General features: G+C 40.8%; 1 protein-coding gene across 4 annotated transcripts in view; it reads right to left on the reverse strand.

Annotated features, from left to right (window-relative positions):
- Window positions 1-20108, reverse strand: part of LOC122555564 (NXPE family member 3-like) — a 72771-nt gene that overhangs the window by 36459 nt on the left and 16204 nt on the right. For 3 of the 4 annotated variants that reach the window (XR_006313302.1, XM_043701591.1, XM_043701592.1), the window contains exons 2-3: window positions 19623-19802; window positions 15836-16617 (exon numbers count right to left, since the gene is read on the reverse strand). Coding sequence is in view for 3 of the 4 variants with exons in the window: in XM_043701591.1 (XP_043557526.1) it covers window positions 15836-16617; window positions 19623-19748 (908 nt within the window). In the remaining variant the exon portion in view is untranslated. The remainder of the gene's footprint in view (window positions 1-15835; window positions 16618-19622; window positions 19803-20108) is intronic. The other variant, XM_043701593.1, reaches the window with a different exon arrangement.

Genomic DNA, 20108 nt, shown 5'->3' on the forward strand with positions numbered 1-20108 from the left:
ATTGCACAAAATATGGAGGCATGGGAATGAGGGTGATTTAATGGTTTGGATCATAAATTGGCTAGCTGAAAGAAAACAGGGTGGTGGTTGATGGGAAATATTCATCCTGAGGTTCAGTTACTAGTGGAGTACCACAAGGATCTGTATTGGGTCCACTGTTGTTTATCTCTAATATAAATAACCTGGATGAATGTACAGAAGGATGCCTTAGTAAAGTTGCAGATGACACTAAGGGTCAGTAGAGTTGTGGATAGTGCCAAAGGATGTTGTGAGTGACAGAGGGACATAGATAAGCAGAAGAGCTGAGATAGAGGTGGCAAATGGAGTTTAATGAGGAAAAGTGTGAGGTGATTCACTTTGGAAGGAGTAACAGGAATGCAGAGTACTGGGCTAATGGTAAGATTCTTGGTAGCTTCGAAGAGCAGAGAGACCTCGGTGTCCAGGTACATAGATCCCTGAAAGTTGCCACCCAGGTTGAGAGGGTTGTCAAGAAGGCATATGGTGTGTTAGCTTTTATTGGTAGAGGATTGAGGTCCGGAACCATGAGATTATGCTGCAGCTGCACAAAACTCTGGTGTGGCTGCACTTAGAGTATTGCTAACAGTTTTGGTTACTGCAGTATAGGAAGGATGTGGAAGCTTTGGAAGGGTTCAGATGAGATTGACTAGAATGTTGTCTGTCATGGAGGGAAGGTCTTATGAGCAAAGGCTGAGGGACTTGTGGCTGTTTTTGTTAGAGAGAAGAAGGTTGAGAGGCAACTTAATTGAGACATATAAGATAATCAGAGGGTTAGATAGGTCGGACAGTGCTCTTCGGATAGTGATGGCTAGCATGGGAAGACATAGCTTTAAATTGAGGGGTAATAGACATAGGACAGATGTCAGAGGCAGTTCCTTTACTCAGAGAGTAGATTAGATTAGATTAGATTACAGTGTGGAAACAGGCCCTTCGGCCCAACAAGTCCAAACATTTGGATGAAAATGGAATAGTGTACGATAGATAGACTTCAGATTGGTTTCACAGGTTGGTGCAAAATCGAGGGCTGAAAGGCCTGGACTGCACTGTAATGTTCTATGTTCTATTTTATAAATGACATTAGTTTTGCTGGTAGTATCTAATGGATCCTTGAGGTTCATTAGTCGCTGTTTAAGTGTGTTGGTAGGTTTGTGGACCAAGGGGTCTGAGTTGTCTGGAAGGCATTTCTGATATTCTTTGATGTAAGGTAATGTGGCTGTAGGTTTTGGTTGCATTGTGTCTGCTTGGTTGGGTTCGTTTCTGAGGAATCGGCGAATTGTGATTATCGGGTACCCGTTTTTCTTGAAAACGTTACAGAGATATTTTTCTTCTGCTGTTTGTAGTTCTTGAGTGCTGCAGTGTGATGTAGCTTGTTGAAATTGCACATTTCATGTGAGAGTGTGTGTGGGAGAGAGGGAGAAAGTGATATCAAGCATGCGCACACACACTCTCACTCTGGATGTAGGTTTGCTCGCTGAGTTGGAAGGTTCATTTTCAGACATTCGTCACCATACTAGGTAACATCTTCAGTGAATTTCCAGATGAAGCGCTGATGGCATGGCCTGCTTTCTATTTATGTGTTTAGGTTTCCTTGGGTTGGTGATGTCATTTCCTGTCGTGGCATCATTTCCTGTGGTGATGTAATTTCTATTCTTTGTCTTAAAGAGTGGTAGATGGGGTCCAAATCGATGTGTTTGTTGATAGAGTTCTGGTTGGAATGACATGCTTCTAGGAATTCTCTTGCATGTCTCTGTTTGGCTTGTCCTAGGATGGATGTGTTGTCTCAGTGGAGGTGGTGTCCTTCCATGAAGCCAAGGGATCTGAGTAGTCTGGCAGTCATTTCCAGGATGTCTTTGATGTAGGGGAGAGTGACTGGAGTTTCAGGACATGTTTTGTCTGTTTGTTGGGGTTTGTTGCTGCGAAATCACCACACGAAATGACATCACCAACCCAAGAAAACCTAAATACATAAATAGAAAGTGGGCCATGTTACTAGTGCTTCATCCGGAGGCTCACTGGTGATGTTACCTAGTATGGTGACGAAACATCTGAAAATGAACCTTCCACCTCAGCGAGCAAACCTACATCCAGAACCTCAACAAAAGCTACAAATCTTTGCAAAACCCACTAACTTTCTCTCACTCTCGCTCTCCCTCACATGCACACACACATACATATAAGTCTATGGGGTGATCTAGCTGAGATGTCATCTCAGGAATGTGACTTGAAAGAAGTTCTGGGACTTGCATATTGATGAATCGAAACCTACAACCCATTCTAAAAAATGGAAGATTTAATAGCAATCTAGGTTTGTTCAATGTCTCACATCACTGTATGACACTATGAATATAAGCTTGTACTCCCAATTAAACCTGTTGGACTATAACCTGGTTTTGTGTGATTTTTAATTTTATCCACACCAGTCCAACACCGGCACCTCCACATCATGGCTAATTTATCATAGCCAACTTGAGCATTATGCCATCATAGCTTCCTTTATTTAGATTCAGGACCATAGTCTCACAATAAACTGAGGTATTCTCCAACTTAATAAATAACTATCATATTATGGTCACAGTGGGATCTTGGTATCAATCCTTGAAGAAGAAGGACAGATGGATAAGGTGGGTTAAGAAGGCATACACAATATTTGCCATTACTATTTGAGGCATTAAATACAAGAACAGGGAAGTTCTAATGGAATAGTATATAACATTTATTAGACCATAACTGAAGTAGCCTGTGCAATTCTGGTGACCACATTATGGAAAGGATGTGTCAGAGCAGAGAAAGTTGTGGGGAGGATCTGATTAAGTGCTACAAAATTATGTGGGACATTAATAACATAGATAGGAAGAAACCTTTCCATTTAGTAGAGGGGTCAATAAGCAGAAGGTTTGACTTAAACTAAGGACAGGAAGTTTAGAGAGGATTTCAGAAAGTCTGTATTTCATCCAGATGCTGGAAGATATCTACATTTTATTGCTTGAAAGGATGTTGGAGGCAGGAACCATCACAACATGTAAGAGATATTTAGATTAAATGCTGATGCCTCTCTTTGTGCTGTAAAATTTTCCGTTCATTCTAAAAGCTCTGAAACTTGGTTTCCAATCTTTAATCATATTAGTAACACATTTTTCAAATTCTGCAGAGCTATCACAGAGGAAATCATCAAACTGAATTGTTAATATTTCTGAAAGTTTCTCTTTATATCAGTAAAGCATAGCATTCTTGGGACCTGCTGTAAATGAACACAGCTATTGTCAGCAAAAAAGGTCTCCTGAACAAAATCAATTCCTCATATCATCACACAGACATATTTAATTTCTTTTTTATATTTTTCCTTTTGCATCACTTGCCCTTTTGGCAGGTTTCAGAATCATTTATTTGAGTTGTTTCATCCAACAGAAACACGGCTTTTACACCATTTGATTTATACTCCTGTGGATATAGACCAAAAATCTAAAAAATAAGATCTTTAGAATTACTTTTCCTACTGTGGAAAAGTTCAATCTAACATTCAAATCAGCCAACTGGCTCCAAAATCTGATTCAATTAGCTTTGTATTAGCTTACTAGTTGCACGTTCGTGACATTTTCCACACAAAACCACCTACCAGACAAAGTGGCCATTTCATACTTCAAAACAGACCCCAAATGCCTTCTAACTGTTTAATTCCTTTGTTTTGCTTCTCGTTAGTTTACCCTCTTAATTTTTGGCTGTGATCAAATCTACACAGCCACCAGGCCTTCTCCTTTTTGTATGTGGAGCCCTGATTTAATTGTGTAATCTATTCAAGCTGCAGAATTAATACTGTAAGAACTCACATATGGTTGGAGACCCTTTCTGTCTCCTACACATCACTCTCAGAAACACCATTAGAATTCACGCTACACTTTTTTTCCACACTTTACCCCATTTTGCCAGTTCATAGATGGTAATTTCTTGGCCTTGAACATCTTGAACATCAATCCAATATTTAACCTTGTCGTAGCTTTTCCTGCACAATGTAGAATACAGCTGGAAGAGTGTGAACAGTTCTCAGGAAAGGTACACTGGCATTAGAGGCAGTCCAGAGAAGATTCACTGGGCTGATACCAGATACGGAGGGGCTGTATTATGAGGAGAGGTTGAGTAGATTGGGCCTGTAGTCATTGTAATATAGAAAAATGAGAAGTGGCTTTATTGAAACACACAAGATTTTTACAGGACTTGCCAGGATTGATGTGGAAAGTTGTTTCAGCTTATGGGAGAATCTAGGACCAGAGTGATTAATCTCAGAGTAAAGAGTCACACATTGAAGACAGAGAAGGAATTTCAGAGGGTAGAGAATCTGTGGAATTCTATACTGCAGAGGGCTGTGGAAGTAGGTTCGTTAAGTATTTAAGTGTTATGGACCAGGCCAGACCCCCTCAAAACATTTTAAAAATGTAGCCCAGGCCCTGACTTTTTTTAATTTAAAAGACAGATGTGAAATGGATATTCCAGGAGTAATGCAGCTGGTCAAACCACTCGGCTATAAGCTAAACACAATTTATTTACACGCTACGGTTGAAACACAAACAAAACAGAATTTAGAATAATGTAACTATTTGAAAACCCAACAGACACGATACTGCAACTTACAAAGAAGCTGTTCCAATCCCTGCAACATTCCATAAATGTACCTCTTGGCAAAAGTTAAATTCAAACACAATTTCTTAAAGGCAGGAAAGATTTCAGAGAGAAGAGTCAGGAGAGAAGAAACATCTATTGAAGCATGGAACTTGTTTCACTGTAGCTGCTGTCCTGCTACCAGCAGTTTCTGTTTGCCCACTAAAACAAATCAAACAAAAAAAATACCTGAATTGGGAGAACTGACCACTGCCCTGCCATTGTTTAAAGTAGACATTTCCAGGCATAGCGGCATCTCTGCATTTATGATCCCCATTAAAAAAAAACCTTATTATGAGGTAAAAAGGCAGCTGAGGGATTTGAATGTCCAGTATTCCATAAGATATCTGGCAATATTATGTTTCAGCCATGGAGGGTCCGTGTTTAATTTTGACTCACCAGAAAAAGCTAAGGACCTCCTGGATACTTTAAAATAGACTAGCTGGTTTGAATAATATGGACAATAATGTTTACTTTGTTTTTCTCTATAATTTGCTTAGTTTATCTGGTTGTCGGGTCCTAATTATTATATGTGTGGGTCCTAATTATTTTTTTTGTTTTTCTCTCTCTTCTCCCTTCTCTCTCCCCTCCCGTTATTCTTTGCTCCTTTTTCTCATCATTTCCTTTTTGTTCTTCTCCCTTGGCATGGGATAGGGTGGGTGGGTGGCTGGGGGGGGGACAGGTTTATGTATTTCTTTTCTACCAGATGTGCCTACGGTTAAAGTATAGATGGGGCAGGTTTAGCGCCCACTTTTAACTCGCTTGTTATGTGTGCAACTTTTTCTTAATTTGTGTTGTCTGGGACTGGGGCACGGCTTCGACTAGAAGGAGCGATGGAGGGGATTAGTGGGTAGTATGAGCGCCTCCTGTAGGCAAGGGGGAAAGTCTCCTTTCATTTGTGTTATATGTTGGTTTGTTGTAGAGGTAGTTGTTAGAAGTTTTGATTCGGTAATTTTGGTAGTTGTATTTTTAAATTCATACAAACTGTTTGCTGCTTTCTCTTGGTGCGCTATAAATGGGGTTCTTCCTCCTGGGGGGTCATGGACTGTCTCAGACAGCTACGGCTAACCATTCATTTAAATGGTGCACCTGGAATGTTAAGGGAAGTTATTCACCAATTAAAAGAAAAAAGATACTTTCAAGCCTTAGAAAAGAGAGGTCGATGTAGCCTTGCTGCAAGAAACACATTTAACCGATAAAAAGTACTTGAAGTTACAGCAAAGAGGGTTTGGACAGGTGTTTTTCTCATCCTTTAATTCGAAAAGTAGAGGAATTGCTGTACTCATCCAGAAGACTCTCCCATTTCAACTGTTAGACCAAATTAAGGATGAATATGGGAGGTTTATGATTCTTAAAGCATTAATGCATGGAAAGAAGTATGGGATTTTGAGTGAATTTTGCCCCCTGGCATATGCCCTCAAATTTTTAACTGATGTGCTTTCCAGGTTGATGGCCCTTGGGGTGTATTGCAAAATTATAGGGGGAGACTTTAACCGACTTATTGACCCTGAAGTGGACAGGATGCCTAGTGGCCTTGCGGGTATGACCCCGCAATCTAGGCAGCTGGTGGACCTGAACAGGGAGCTGGGATTGGTGGACGTGTGGAGATATCTTCACGCCGAAGGTGGGATTTCACCTTTTTCTCTAATCCACATCAGTGCTATACCAGGATTGACATGTTTTTTGCCCCTTTGACCTTTTTGAATTTGGTGCTACCTTGCAGAATCGGGAACATAGCCATTTCCGATCATGTGGCAGTGTACATGGAGGTTAAGGTCAGTGGTAACAGGACAGGCCCACGGCACTGGTGCATGGATCCTTTCCTCTTGAAAGAAAGCAAGTTTATAAGAGTATTTTTCACGGGAATTTGAAATCTTTTGGGAGATTTATTTGGGTACAACCAGTAATCCATCGGTGATGTGGAAGACTGCCAAGGCCTATTCACAGGATTTGATTATTTCTTACTTGGCGACCCAGAAGAGGCAGAGGGGAGAGCAGCAGCGTTTATTTGAGGCTTGCCTGAAGGCAGCTGAGTTAGCATACTTTGACAGACCGACTGTAATCAAATTAAAGTGGATTATAGCCCTCAGGGCTATTTTGAATGCTGCGTTCACCCAGACAGCAAAGAGAGAACTCTCTTTTGTGAAACACAGGTTGTTTGAATATGGTGATCAACCAGGTAGATATCTAGCATACCTGGCCAGAACGAAGAATGCCCCCAGTCTGACACATCCATCAGAGAGAGTGCTGGCACTCTTACTTGCGATGCCAAAAAGATGAATGCAGCATTTAGGAAGTTTTACTTTGAACTGTACTGGTCAGAGGGCTGTGAGGACATATTGTCAAAGATGCAGTTTTTTTTTTAAGACCCTGGACCTTCCTGGTGTAACGTCAGAGCAGACGTCTTTTCTGAATGCCCCTCTGACAATCCAAGAAATACAGGAGGTGGTGAGACAGCTCCAGAGCGGTAAAGTGCCCGGCCCAGACGGATTTCAAAGTGAGTTTTATAAGGAGTTTATAGACAAGCTGGCTGGGCCACTGTTGGATACATATAGTGACTCGTACATCAGGACTACCTCCCATCCTCTGTGAGAGAAGCAAATATTTCTCTCATTCTCAAGAAAGGGAAAGCTACAGAGGATTGCATTTCGTACAGGTCGATATTGTTATAGAACATAGATTTTAAAATTCTGTCAAAAATGCTGGTGTTGAGGCTCTTGCCCTTCATTGTAAAGGAGGACCAGGCAGGTTTTATTAAGGGTCATAGATCTACTAATAATATTAGAAGAGTATTAAACATAGTCCAGGTATGCCAGCAAAGGTCGATTCCAAGCTTGGGAGAAAGTGTTTGTCCGGGTGGAGAGGCCATACCTCTTTTATGTCCTGGAGCGGTTTGGTCTTGGAGGGGTTTTTGCCAGGTGGGTGGCAGTGTTATATAGTGACCCGAAAACAGCGGCTTTCATGAATGGTATACGGTCAGATAATTTTAGTATTGGCAGATGCAGCCAACAAAGGTCCCCTCTCTCGCCACTATTATTTAATTGGCGATTGAGCCATTGGCAGAGGCTACAGGGAGGGATCCCAACGTAATTGCCCAGGCAGGCATAAGATCACCCTTTACGCGGATGGCGTTCTTCTCTTTTTAACTGATCCAATGACATCTGTGCCCCATTTAATACAAGTGATTAATCTATTTGGTTTGTTTTCAGGGTATAAAATTAATTTTATGAAATCAGGGGCCATGCCTTTGTGAGTCTTTACTAGAATATCCAATCTTGGGAATGGAACCCATTTCCCTTTCAGGTGGTCACAGGGAGGTTTCCTGGATTTAGGCATTTTTATCACCCCGGCCTTTGATCAATTGTATAAAGCTAACTTTCTCTAGCAGTTGCTAGAGAAAATAAGACCGGACCTTCAGCGCTGGGGGGATCTTCCGATATCCTGGTTAGATAGAATAGCTCTGGTCAAAATGAAAGTTCTTCCTTGTTTATGATATCCCATGCGAATGCTGCCTTTGATGTTGCCTAGGCAAGCACTATGGTTGTTTAACAGTTGGCTTGGATCTTTCATCTGGCATCACAGGCAGCCTCTTATTAAGCTTGCCAAATTGCAGCTTCCACAGGGGATGGGAGGTTTGGATTTCCCAGATTTTAAGAAATATCAGTTGAGTTCCTGACTACCCAATGTGGCTACTTTGGTTTGCCAGGAGCCACGGTCAATCTGGTTGGACATTGAGGCCCCCCAGACAAAATGGCCCCTCATCAATTTGTTCATGGACAAAGTGAGGAATGTTATGGACCATTGCAGAAAGCTGATTGTCCTTAACATGGTTAATGCATGGAGAATGATGCTGCATGGTGAGGGTAACTTACAAAAGACTTCCCTGTACACTCCCATAGTGGGAATGTTAGGATTCCAGCCAGGGTCAATGGACTCTGGTTTTGAATGCTGAAAGTCGAGAGGAGTCTTCTGTTTGGGAGATTTATTTGACGGGGAGGTCTTTCGAGCAGCTGAGTCAGAAATACGAGCTATCTAGGAGGGACCTTTCATTACTTACAGATTAGGGACTTTATACAGAAAAAGACTACATTGATGGTTCGTCCCTATAACTCCAATATAGAGAGGAGGGTGCTTTGGTCTACGGGCGCTCTCTCAGTCAGCACCCTCTATCACTTGTTCGGAGGTAATTTTTCAAAGGACATGGAGTGGCTGTGCAGAATCTGGACTCAAGAATTGGGGGTGGAGATCTCGCCATGGGCATGGGAGGATATTTGGGAGAATGTAAGGAAGATTTCAATTTGTAAGAGGACGCAGGCAATGCAATTGAAGGTACTCCACAGGACTCATTTGGCACCGGAGCAGCTTGTGAAATTTAAGACATGAGCATCCCCAATGTGTCCCAAATGTAAAACAGCTGTTGGTACTCTTACTCATTGCCTGTGGTCATGCCTCAAACTTCGTAGGTATTGGGGTGTTATAGCGAGTGTTTTGGAAGAGGTCTTGGGAACTGAGGTTCAGTTGGATCTAGTATCCCTCCTTTTGGGTTTGCCAAATCTCCCTTCTTTGGATGCGCATGGGAAGAAACTGTTGAATATTCTTTCATTCTGTGTGAGGAAGAACATCCTGATGAGCTGGGTGTCGGAGAATCTGCCGGGACTCTTGGGGTGGCGTAGATTAGTTATGGAGCACATCCCCCGGACTTCCTTATGAGTATGGTGCATCAGAAAACAGAACTGCTTTATAGAACGTGGCAACCCTTTCTGAATTATATAGATGCAGACTTGTTGGCTATTTTGTTCAGGGCCTTTGTGTAGTCATGAGGGCTGTGATTAGCGGTCCAGGGGCCCTTGGGAGGAAGAATTCTGAACAAATACGGGTTTGCTTACTGATGCTCCGGGTGATGGGGAGCTTTGGTGGGATTGCGCGGAGTGCGGTAACTGAATGTAATTTAATTTACCTTGGTTTAATTTAGTTTTTTTAGTTATTTATTGAATTGAAGTTTTTGCAGGATTTTTTCTCTCTCCTCAGTGGTTTGTGGAGTAGAATAGTAGTTTGTTTACTGTTATTGTCATTATATTATAAGGTTGTTATACTGTTTTGCAGTGATTGGTAATTTTGTAAAACAATTTAAAACCTTTTTTCTCAATAAAAATACTTACAAAATAAATATTTTGGAATATTGCATGCAATTCTGGTCTCCTTCCTATCAGAAAGATGTTGTGAAACTCAAAAGGGTTCAGAAAAGAGGTTGGAGGATTTAAGCTATAGGGAGAGGCGGGAGAGGCTGACTAGGCTGGGGCTGTTTTCCCTGGAGCATCGAAGGCTGGGGGGTGACCTTATCGCGGTTTATAAAATCATGAGGGGCATGGATAGGATAAATAGACAAAGTCTCTTCCCTGGGGTGGGGGAGTCCAGAACTAGAAGGCTTATGTTTAGGTTGAGAGGAGAAATATATAAAAGAGACCTAAGGGGCAACTTTTTCATGCAAAGGGTAGTATGTGCATGAAATGAGCTGACAGAGGAAGTGGTGGAGGTTAGTATAATTGCAATATTTAAAAAGCATCTGGATGGGTACATGAATAGGAAGGATTTGGAGAGATATGGGCCAGGTGCCGGCGAGCGGGACTTGAATGGGTTGGGATATCTGGTTGGCATGGACAAGTTGGACCGAAGGATCTGTTTCCATCCTGTACATCTCTGTGACTCTATGACTCTAAAGAAAAATTCAGCAACCTGAATTAGATTTCGAAAGGGAGAGAGAAAGAAAAAGTAAACGGCAAAAAGGTAAAAGAAAATCAAAGCGTTAGATTTCAAGAAAAATGCATGAATTAGAATAAGAGAATAAAAGTAACATTTAAATCATTGAGGACAGCTTCAATTCTGGATGTTGTGAAACTTGAAAGGGTTCAGAAAAGGCTTACATGGATGTTGCTGGGGTTGAGGGTTTGACCTACAGGGAGAGCCTGAATAGGCTGGGGCTGTTTTCCCTGGAACATTGGAGGCTGTGAGGTGACCTTATAGAGATTTATAAAATCATGAGGGGCATGGATAGGGTAATTGGACAAAGTCTTTTCCTTGGGGTGGAGAAGTCCAGAACTAGACGGCATAGGTTTAAGGTGAGAGGGGAAAGATATAAAAGGGACCTAAGGACTATATTTTTCATGCAGAGGCTGGTGAATTATGGAATAACCTGTTAGGGGAAGTGTGGAGGCTGGTATAATTGCAACATTTAAAAGGCATCTGGATAGGTATATAAATAGGGAAGGTTTAAGAGAGATATGGACCAAGTGCTAGCAAATCGGACTCGATACATTTGGGATATCTGGTCGGCATGGACAAGTTGGACCAAAGGGTCTGTTTCAGTTCTGTGAATTTCTATGACTCTATGACCTGAATGGGTATCAATACATTGAGCTTGTGGTTTCAATTCGACAAAGATTAATCATTTAGGGCCTGAATTTGTTGAAGAAAAGTCTGAATGTATTTTGTTTCACTGGGAAAACTACCATTAAACAATGCTGTTCAAAAGGTCATTTAATACAGAACATATTTATAAGGAGGATTACAGAGGCATATTCAGCTATTTCAGATGTACAGTCTGGTGGCTATGTCATACTGAAAAACTGGTATTTTCAATGCATAAGAGTTAGTGTCAGAGGTTTCCAGACAGAAATTAATAAAGGAATCTTTTGTAGAATTTGGTAGAGATTGGGAAATGATATGAGAACGGTTGCATAGGTCGATGAAGACCAAACAAGCCTGTGATAACCTTCGAGAAGTAACACTTAACAGAAGAATTTAAAATTAGTGTTCTGCTGGGAATAAGCTCTCTCATTGAACACCATAAAGTTTCTAAGGTAAGAAAACCTTCTGATGAACATGAGTTATCTTATAAGCAAATTAGCAACAAGCCTTTCTCTTTAACCTTAGAGAAAAACTGAAGAGATAAGGTATCAGATCAAAGTGAACAAATTGGCTTGCGTGGGAGGGTAAAACAGAGTATCTTCACAGTAGTTATGAGAGGCAGTCTGGAGGTCAGGACCGTTTCAAGATGCTGACATGTTTTCGTTGTCATATAAAAAGATGTGTGAAAGCTGAATGTTTTTTAGATTAGATTAGATTGGATTAGATTGGATTACAGTGTGGAAACAGGCCCTTCGGCCCAACAAGTCCACACCGACCCGCCGAAGCGCAACCCACCCATACCCCTACATTTACCCCTTACCTAACACTACGGGCAATTTAGTATGGCCAATTCACCTGACCCTGCACATCTTTGGACTGTGGGAGGAAACCGGAGCACCCGGAGGAAACCCACGCAGACACGGGGAGAACGTGCAAACTCCACACAGTCAGTCGCCTGAGGCGGGAATTGAACCCGGGTCTCTGGCGCTGTGAGGCAGCAGTGTTAACCACTGTTAACCATGTTGTAAGTCATGAAGTACAACCATAGCTGTTGTGGTTCTGTTCGCCAAGCTGGGAATTTGTGTTGAATCTGTCCACAGATTCAATCAATAAGCACATCGACCTGGACCCAATATATCGGCCACTGCAGCGGACAGCTGGAGCTGACAACCGGAAGCGGCAGGTACAAATCACTATAAATGCCGGAGGAAAGATCACAGAAGCGCTTTACAGGAGGCTCCCAAGCACTGAGGATGTCACCTAGACATGGGACGAAACGTCTGCAACACAAATTCCCAGCTCGGCGAACAGAACCACAACAACGAGCACCCGAGTTACAAATCTTCTCCCAAACTTTGTACAACCATAGCATTTACAAGGGTACAAAATGCACCTTCAGAAAATGCAGTGCAAATAGGAAAAAAATGATGATAAGTCATTAGGTTTCTCCGCCACAAGGAGAAGGTAGCAGGCTCATTGTGGCAATTGTATGTTTAAAGATTAAGCATTCTCATTTTTGTCTGGTAAGACACAATTGCTGATGCTGGCAAATGATGAGAATTGCTGTTCAAGAAAATTTGTGAAATAATATGTACCAATATGAGGTTTGTTCGAATTTGTTTACCTGCTGCTTGTATGGAATCAATTTTAAAAATGTTTTTATTTTCAAACTTGTAATAGTTGAGGTTGTCCATAATTTGCTATTGTTGGTATAGATTTGTGTGAATAGGGAATCTCCTGATGGTGGATAAGCTTTGGCTGTCTCCAGTGGTTTTAGGAATACCTGTTGAGCTTTTGAAACTGATGACAGGAAAACATCAGCTGTCTTAAAACAATCCCTGACTTGCAGTAACTGCTGCAGAAATAAATCCTTTTACTGAAGATGTGTTGAAAGAGTCAGAAACGACAATGCTTAATTTAAAAAAACATGGTCGCCTCAGGCTCAGAAGAAGTGTACAGCAAAAGGAGACAGGTAAAGCTATCTGAATTACAATACATATGGCAATCTTAGGCAATGTCTGGTAAAACTGATAGCAATCATAGTCAAACCTATTGGAGAAGTAAAAGAAAAGAATGCTTTGAAGATAAGTGATACAGCTAGATCCAACACTGACACTATATAGCAGCAAGAAACTGTAGTTTTATTATTCCTTCAATTGTTGCCCATCCTTAATTATCTTTGAACTGAGTAATTTGCCAGGCCATTTCAAAGAGAAGTTACAAATCAATCATATTGATGTGGGTCTGAAGCTACATATAGACCAAAATGGTTCAGTATGGCAGACTTCCTACCTCTAACAACATTAAGTGAACCCAATGAGTTTTTACAATAGTCAATGATAATTTTCACGATTATTATTACTGAGACGAGCTTTAGATTAGATTAGATTCCCTAAAGTGTGGAAACAGGCTCTTTGGCCCAACCAGCCCACACCGATCCTCTGAAGAGTAACCCACCCAGATCCATTTCCCCTCTGACTAATGCACCTGACACTATGGGCAGTTTAGCATGGCCAATTCACCTGACATGCACATCTTTGGACTGTGGGAGGAAACCAGAGCACATGGAGGAAACACACACAGACACAGGGAGAATGTGCAAACTCCACACAGACAGTCGCCTGAGGCTGGAATCGAACCTGGGACCTGGCGCTGTGAGGCAGCAGTGCTAACCACTGAGCCCAGAACTTTTAGGTTCCAGAACTTTTAACTCATTTTAAATTCCTACCAGCTTTCTTGGAGTGCTTTGAGTTCAGGTCCCTAACTCTTCAATAAATTGTTTAACTATTGTTTCTTTTTCATCAAACCATGCTGACTCTTCCCAATTAACTTGCGTTCTTCAAAGTCTACAGTCATAACCTCATTAATGATTGATATTAACAGCTTCTTCATAACAGATGTCAGGCTAACTGACCCATATTTTAGAATTTGCTGCTCTCATCCCTTCTTGAATAGAGGGATTGTATTTGCTACTTTCCAGTCTGATAGAATCTTTCCTTAATCGAGAGTGTTTCGGAAAATTATCAGCGATGCACCTACTACGTCACGAGCCACTTCTGTTATTTTCCTAGAATGAAGTTGATCAGGACCCAAGGATCTCTCAGTCCCCAGCTCCATCATTTGCTCGGTCACACTTCCTTAGTGTTTGTAATTTCACCAAGTTCCTGTCTCCCTTCCACTTCCCAATCTATACCTGTTACCACACTTTCTTTTGCATCCCATCAATTCAGAAGCAAAATATTTATTCATTTTATCACTTTATTCATTTTATTCATTTTACCACTTCATTACTAATACTTTTTGACCCACTATTCTCATGCAATTGAGAACAAACGCACAGTTCTAAAGAAAGATCACTGGATCTGAAACGTTACCTCTGCTTTATCTCAACAGATGCTGCCAAAGCTGCTGAAATATTCAAGTGATTTCCATTTTTGTTTCACATTTCTATCATCCACATTCTTTGGTTTATTTTTAGCACATTCGTTATTTACTTACTCTTTGCTTTTTTAAATGTCTGGAGAAATTCTTGGGATCTATTCTTTCATTTCTAGCTAGCTTCTTTTATGTATTTCTTCTGATTAATTTGATAGTCATTCTTTGCTGTTAATTATATGCTGTCCAGTCATCTGACCAGCCACTTGCCTTTGTGCAATTATATGTTTTTTCCCTTACATTTGTTGCTTACTTAACTTCTTCAGATGGTAGGTCTTTCCTTGGAATTTTTCTTCGTAGCACAAATATATTGTACCAAGTTTTCTGTAATCTCCATGTAATTGTTTGCCACTATATCTCTAAGGATTTATTCCCTAGCCTACTGTCCTTGTTTACTACAACAAGCTCAGTTTTAATTCTCAAATGGTCTCCCCTATTTAAGTTTAAAATATTTTAGTCTTAGACTTAAGTTGCTCCCTTTCAATCAAAGTAAAATTCAATCATATTATGATCACTGCTACCAAGGAATGCCTTTACTCTAAAGTCATTCATGAATCCTTTTCAATGGCGTAATACAACACTTCTGTAAATTATTTTCTGGTCAGTTCCAGAATGTGCTGCTATGAAACTACCTCAACAGCATTCTATGAACTCCAGGCTATTACCTAAATTCTTCCAGTTTACATGTTTAACAACATCACCTATAATTTTCATCATCTCCACCCAAGCTGTTCTTCATCCTGAACTCTTGAGCTAAGATCATTTCTAACTATTGCACCAATGCCATTCTTGATTAATAGTGCTAGTCCAACACCTTGACATAGCTCTGTATTTTTCTTGAATGTGATATGCCTCTCAATATCAGGATACAATTCTGATCATCTCGCAGCCACATTTCTATAATATCTATGCAGTGATATTTAGTTACTTCAATGATGACTATTGATTTGTTCACTTTGCAATGAATGCTATGCACTTTCAGTTACATAGTCGTGAGCTTTGTCTTTTCATTTTCTATGTAACTGCTAGCTTTAACTGAAGATGTAGTCTTAGGTTTATTCTTTCTGTCCCTGCAATTCTCTGAACTTCATTCATGTCATAGGATGATTCACAATTTTCATTTGACATTTAGACTGCTTATATATTAAATTAGCAACGATATGTAACAGCTTCCAATCTCCAATTTAATGCAAACACATGCCCAAGAAGTGAGTGAATTCATGTTTTTACATTGATTCTCCAGCATTGACAGTTCCACAAAGTACACTATTGAATCCCATACTCTCAGCAGGGAACACCACCTAAGGGTTTTGAATCAGTGACATACCTTTGGAAGTAAAGTCCTTCTTCTCCTATTAAGAGATTCTGCTGATAACCTCCCATTGTGTGGGTGACACGAGCAGAGCACGGAAGTTCTTTAGGTCTGTAACAAAACCAGGGCTCCCCAGTTCTGATATCAGTAAAGTTACAGAGTGGTTGAGATTGAGACAAACAAAGATTACACACAGTGGTCTCGGAGACAGCTCCTGATTTGAATGTACTTTGAAAGTACACTCTCTCTGGTTGTTCCTCACGTAGTCTTTTAAGTGCTTGGATCCCTTCACTGGGATGAACCAGTAAAACAGAGACTTCAACTTTCCCCGGCCAGAATAAAGTAAAATTGATATAGTAAGTTCCATTTTGCTTGTCTATAACAGTTCCTGCTGACCCAGCTTTTAAAGCTGGGGTGTGGATCCGAGCTTGGAGATAGTCACCCCCATATCGCTTTGGGTGACCTTCAAAATCATACATCTGCAGCATCACTTGTAGCTGATCCCCCACATAGAAAGTCTTTGCAGAATTTAAAATTACAAAGTGAACATGTGCTGGGTTGCTGCTTTTCTGAAAGGGCACAGCAGAGTTGGGGGGTTTAGGCCATTCGATCATTTTCATAAGGAGCGTTCCCTCTGACCTTTCTTCAGGGGTGAAGCTGTGATTCTGGTAGCCACATTGCACCAGTCTTTCTGTCCGAAGAGATGTTTCCTTCTCTTTTAGTTGTACAGTTGTAGAATAGAACTTTGGAGATGGATAACTCTTCCAACTTGTTCCCAAGATTGATTCGTTATGAGTCTGTGGAAAGTTACAACTTTATAAAACAACAAATTATGGAGATTTACTTTAGGTTTACTCTCCAAAACACACCCATGTATGGCCAAGAAAGAAGAAGGCATTTTAAAAAAAAAAGGGGTAAAGTTTCAGTGAGTTGTTCAGGATGATGTTGGATTAGAGGATGTTGAAAACTGCTCCAGGAGAGCACAGGCACGTGAAGATGATCGCAGCTTTAGAATGTTCACGGTAAGAAGTAGAAGTTAGGAATCAGAGAATGTGAAACTGCTAAGTGTCAAAGGAAAATAACAAAAACATGTTTTTCAGTGAGGAGAGGCTGCAGAAAGATTTAGCCAGGAAGTAAGGGGATGATAGCAGTAGATGTGAAACAAGCTGAAATACTGTTGAGAGTCATTCCATTTGTGCACCTTGGAGGAGTGGAGAGAAAACACAAACCCAGAGACACACTCACACACAAAAACAGACATGTGCACAGATACAGACACACACACACAAACAGACATGCGCACACATACAGACACGTACAAGCACACACAAAAAGACAGAAATGCGCACACATACAGACACACAAACACACACACAAAAACAAAATCATTATTCATCAGAAACCCGCATTTCTGGGTCTGATGGCCTGCTCTTACCTGCAGTGCAGACTTCACTCCCACCCCAAACCCAAAAACACCTTCTCCTGCCCAGTATCGACTTCCCCATCCCACCACTAGAAGCAACTACCCTGCCCTGCACACACCCCCAAATCAACATCCTTCTCATCCCAACCTTTCCCTCTCAGCAGATTTGACACTACCCCTCCAGGACCTAATAAGCCCCTTCCTCAGTCCCCTGCCATATCCAATACCTCCCGATCATCCCTGTCTGCTTAAACAATCCAATACTTAACGGCCCCCTTGCTAATTTACATCCCAGCAACCTGGCACCTATTCTCTTCCCGTTTGGCACCCTACTATCCTGGTACCCTGACTTCACATTTGTCTTACACTTGACTGCAGTAATCAAAGTGACTGTCTCTGATGCTGGACCTTTCCATTACAGAATACAACAGCTGATTGCTGTGAAAAAGGAACTGCTCGAAGCTATGAGGGACCTTTAAGAATACAATTACAACTTGCCATTTCTGAAGCTGCCCTGATCAGGATATCCTGTCAAAAATGCAGAGCTGCTTCACGGTATTCAGAAAATAAGGATGGAATGGGAATCTGTATGAGTTTGAAAAACCTAGCAAACAGTCAATTGTAATTGTGGAGCAGATAGTGGAAGCTGGGTCAGGGGATGGCTCAATATATACTCCTGCTCCTCCAGACTCATACCTGGAGAAAAATTGTTTTCCCTTTCCATACTCCTCTGCTCCTGAATCTGTGCTTCACCAATGCTGCCAACATCTCTGTTGCATTGCTGTCACACTTTGCAGGAATCACCAGAAATTTGGTTTAAAATGCCCTGATCAGCACCATACAGGCAACAATTTCCTTATGAGCTAAGCAGAGACTGAAGACAGCAGTAATTTACAGTAATCCTTTTTGTGTTGACTATCATTCTCAAAAGGCTATCAGAATATTAGAATTAAAATTCTGACTTCTTGCCTCCAGGCCAATCTAAGTATCCTCTGTGTCTCCAAGGTTCACTACTTTTATGAGGGACAGGTCTGCTGCAACACTGTGGGTGATGGTAACTGTCATTTTTATGTAAATTATCCTGTAGCCTTGAATTGGGGTGAGATCATCGGCAAGTCACCAGACGAAGTGTGAAGTTAACCTTGAATGTCTTCCCTAATGCAACTTAGCTATGTAGACTGGGTAGATGTCAAGTTCAGTCGGTGTTTATTGTAAAGTTAACTGATCCCTGCTAAGCAATCGTAAAGAAGTTTTTTTTAAATGAGTATGGGTTAGGAAACTAAAATAAGCAGCAGGTCATAATTGTGATTAAATATGGACTATTAATTTGCAGCTTCCATCATCTGATTTTCATAACTATCAAAATGGATTGAAACCAGTCAGGCATGGAAACTTCCATGTCCTTTCTTTAATCTACATCTTGATGATAAGTTTCACATATTGGAAATGAAAGGTCTTGCCTGCAATTATTTAGTTTGGAAACAATGACCACAGACAGGGGAACATAGGAGTGAGTGGAATTCAAACAAGTGCTTTGGCAGCACAATGGACACAGGAACTTGTTCTCTCTCCCACTTTCTGCTCAGGAAAGTCAAAGCAACCAGTGACATATCGAGTGATGTCTGCCATATTCATGGCTGCTGCTGCTGATCCAGGACACTGCAAACCAACCATGGGATTCACCTCCAATGCCCCCTAAAGACTTTAAACTGCATATTCTTTTAACTTCTCTTTTGTATTGTACACTATCCTTTGTTAAACTTTGTACTTGTGTTTGTGTGCATGTGTTTGATGTTGCATCTTGATTATTTTTCTCAGGCTTAGTAAATGATAAAATTCATCTTTCTTTCACTCTAGTAAACCTTGCAAAAGGGTCCTTAATGTCTCAAATGAACTATAATCATGCTAGAAAAGAAGCTAAAGCATTTGCTGTGGCCGGGTGAGGAGTTTGAGAAGAGCCAAGCCGTTCACCTCTTCATCTAATTGTAACAATCTTCTGAACCTGGTTACTATCCAGTAAACCTTGCGGGAAATTTGTACTTTAGCTGTGAGCACATTTAACCTTAGCAGGAGTAAGTTTTGGCGATGTATCATTGTCAATGTTTATTTTCAAGGCTCCAACATGAATAGTTGCTTTTTGAGCAAGGTGCCAGGGAACTACAGTTGCCAGTGGAATTTTGTCAGCTTAGGAGTGTCAATGGCTTTCGAAAAGAAAAATAAAATACTTAAAATTAGATAGAGAGTGTTTCCTTAAGAAAACACTACATTCACTACCTAAACCTCAACAAATTTCTCACAATCAACATACACACTCACATTTTCAAACGCTGCAATGTTAAGCCTTATTTAATATGATTGCTGTTTTATCATTCTACGCACCTGTATTTTAAACACCATCACAATCATAGACAAAAGTACCAGCACTATAATCAGTTTCATCACCCTGAAATGCAAACGGCACTTGGAGCAGGGCTGCGATGAGCCTTTACTAACTTGTTTGTCCATGCTTGGAGCTCACTGTTCACCAGAATAAACAGTGTGTTCACGTCCTTCTTAAATCTGCAACAATAAAACAACAAAAATCACTAAAACAAATCTCAGAATATATTTGTTACCAGAGGTCACATTGGATTTTTCATTCTATTTGTATAAAGCCATGTGAATACACAATGCATCCGTTGCAGGTAACTCCGGAATTAGAGATATTACAACTTGGCAGACGGATAATTTCATAGAGAAAGGAGTTGAAGTAGATACTGATGGTACATTCAAATTTTGTAATTTTAATCTAGATGCCAAATTATTGGGTGAAGAAATGTTCCCTTTCTAGAAGGAAAGTTGTAAATCTTGAGAATGACACATACC

The sequence above is a fragment of the Chiloscyllium plagiosum genome, chromosome 12 (genome assembly GCF_004010195.1).
Source record: "Chiloscyllium plagiosum isolate BGI_BamShark_2017 chromosome 12, ASM401019v2, whole genome shotgun sequence".
Taxonomy (NCBI): Eukaryota; Metazoa; Chordata; class Chondrichthyes; order Orectolobiformes; family Hemiscylliidae; genus Chiloscyllium; species Chiloscyllium plagiosum.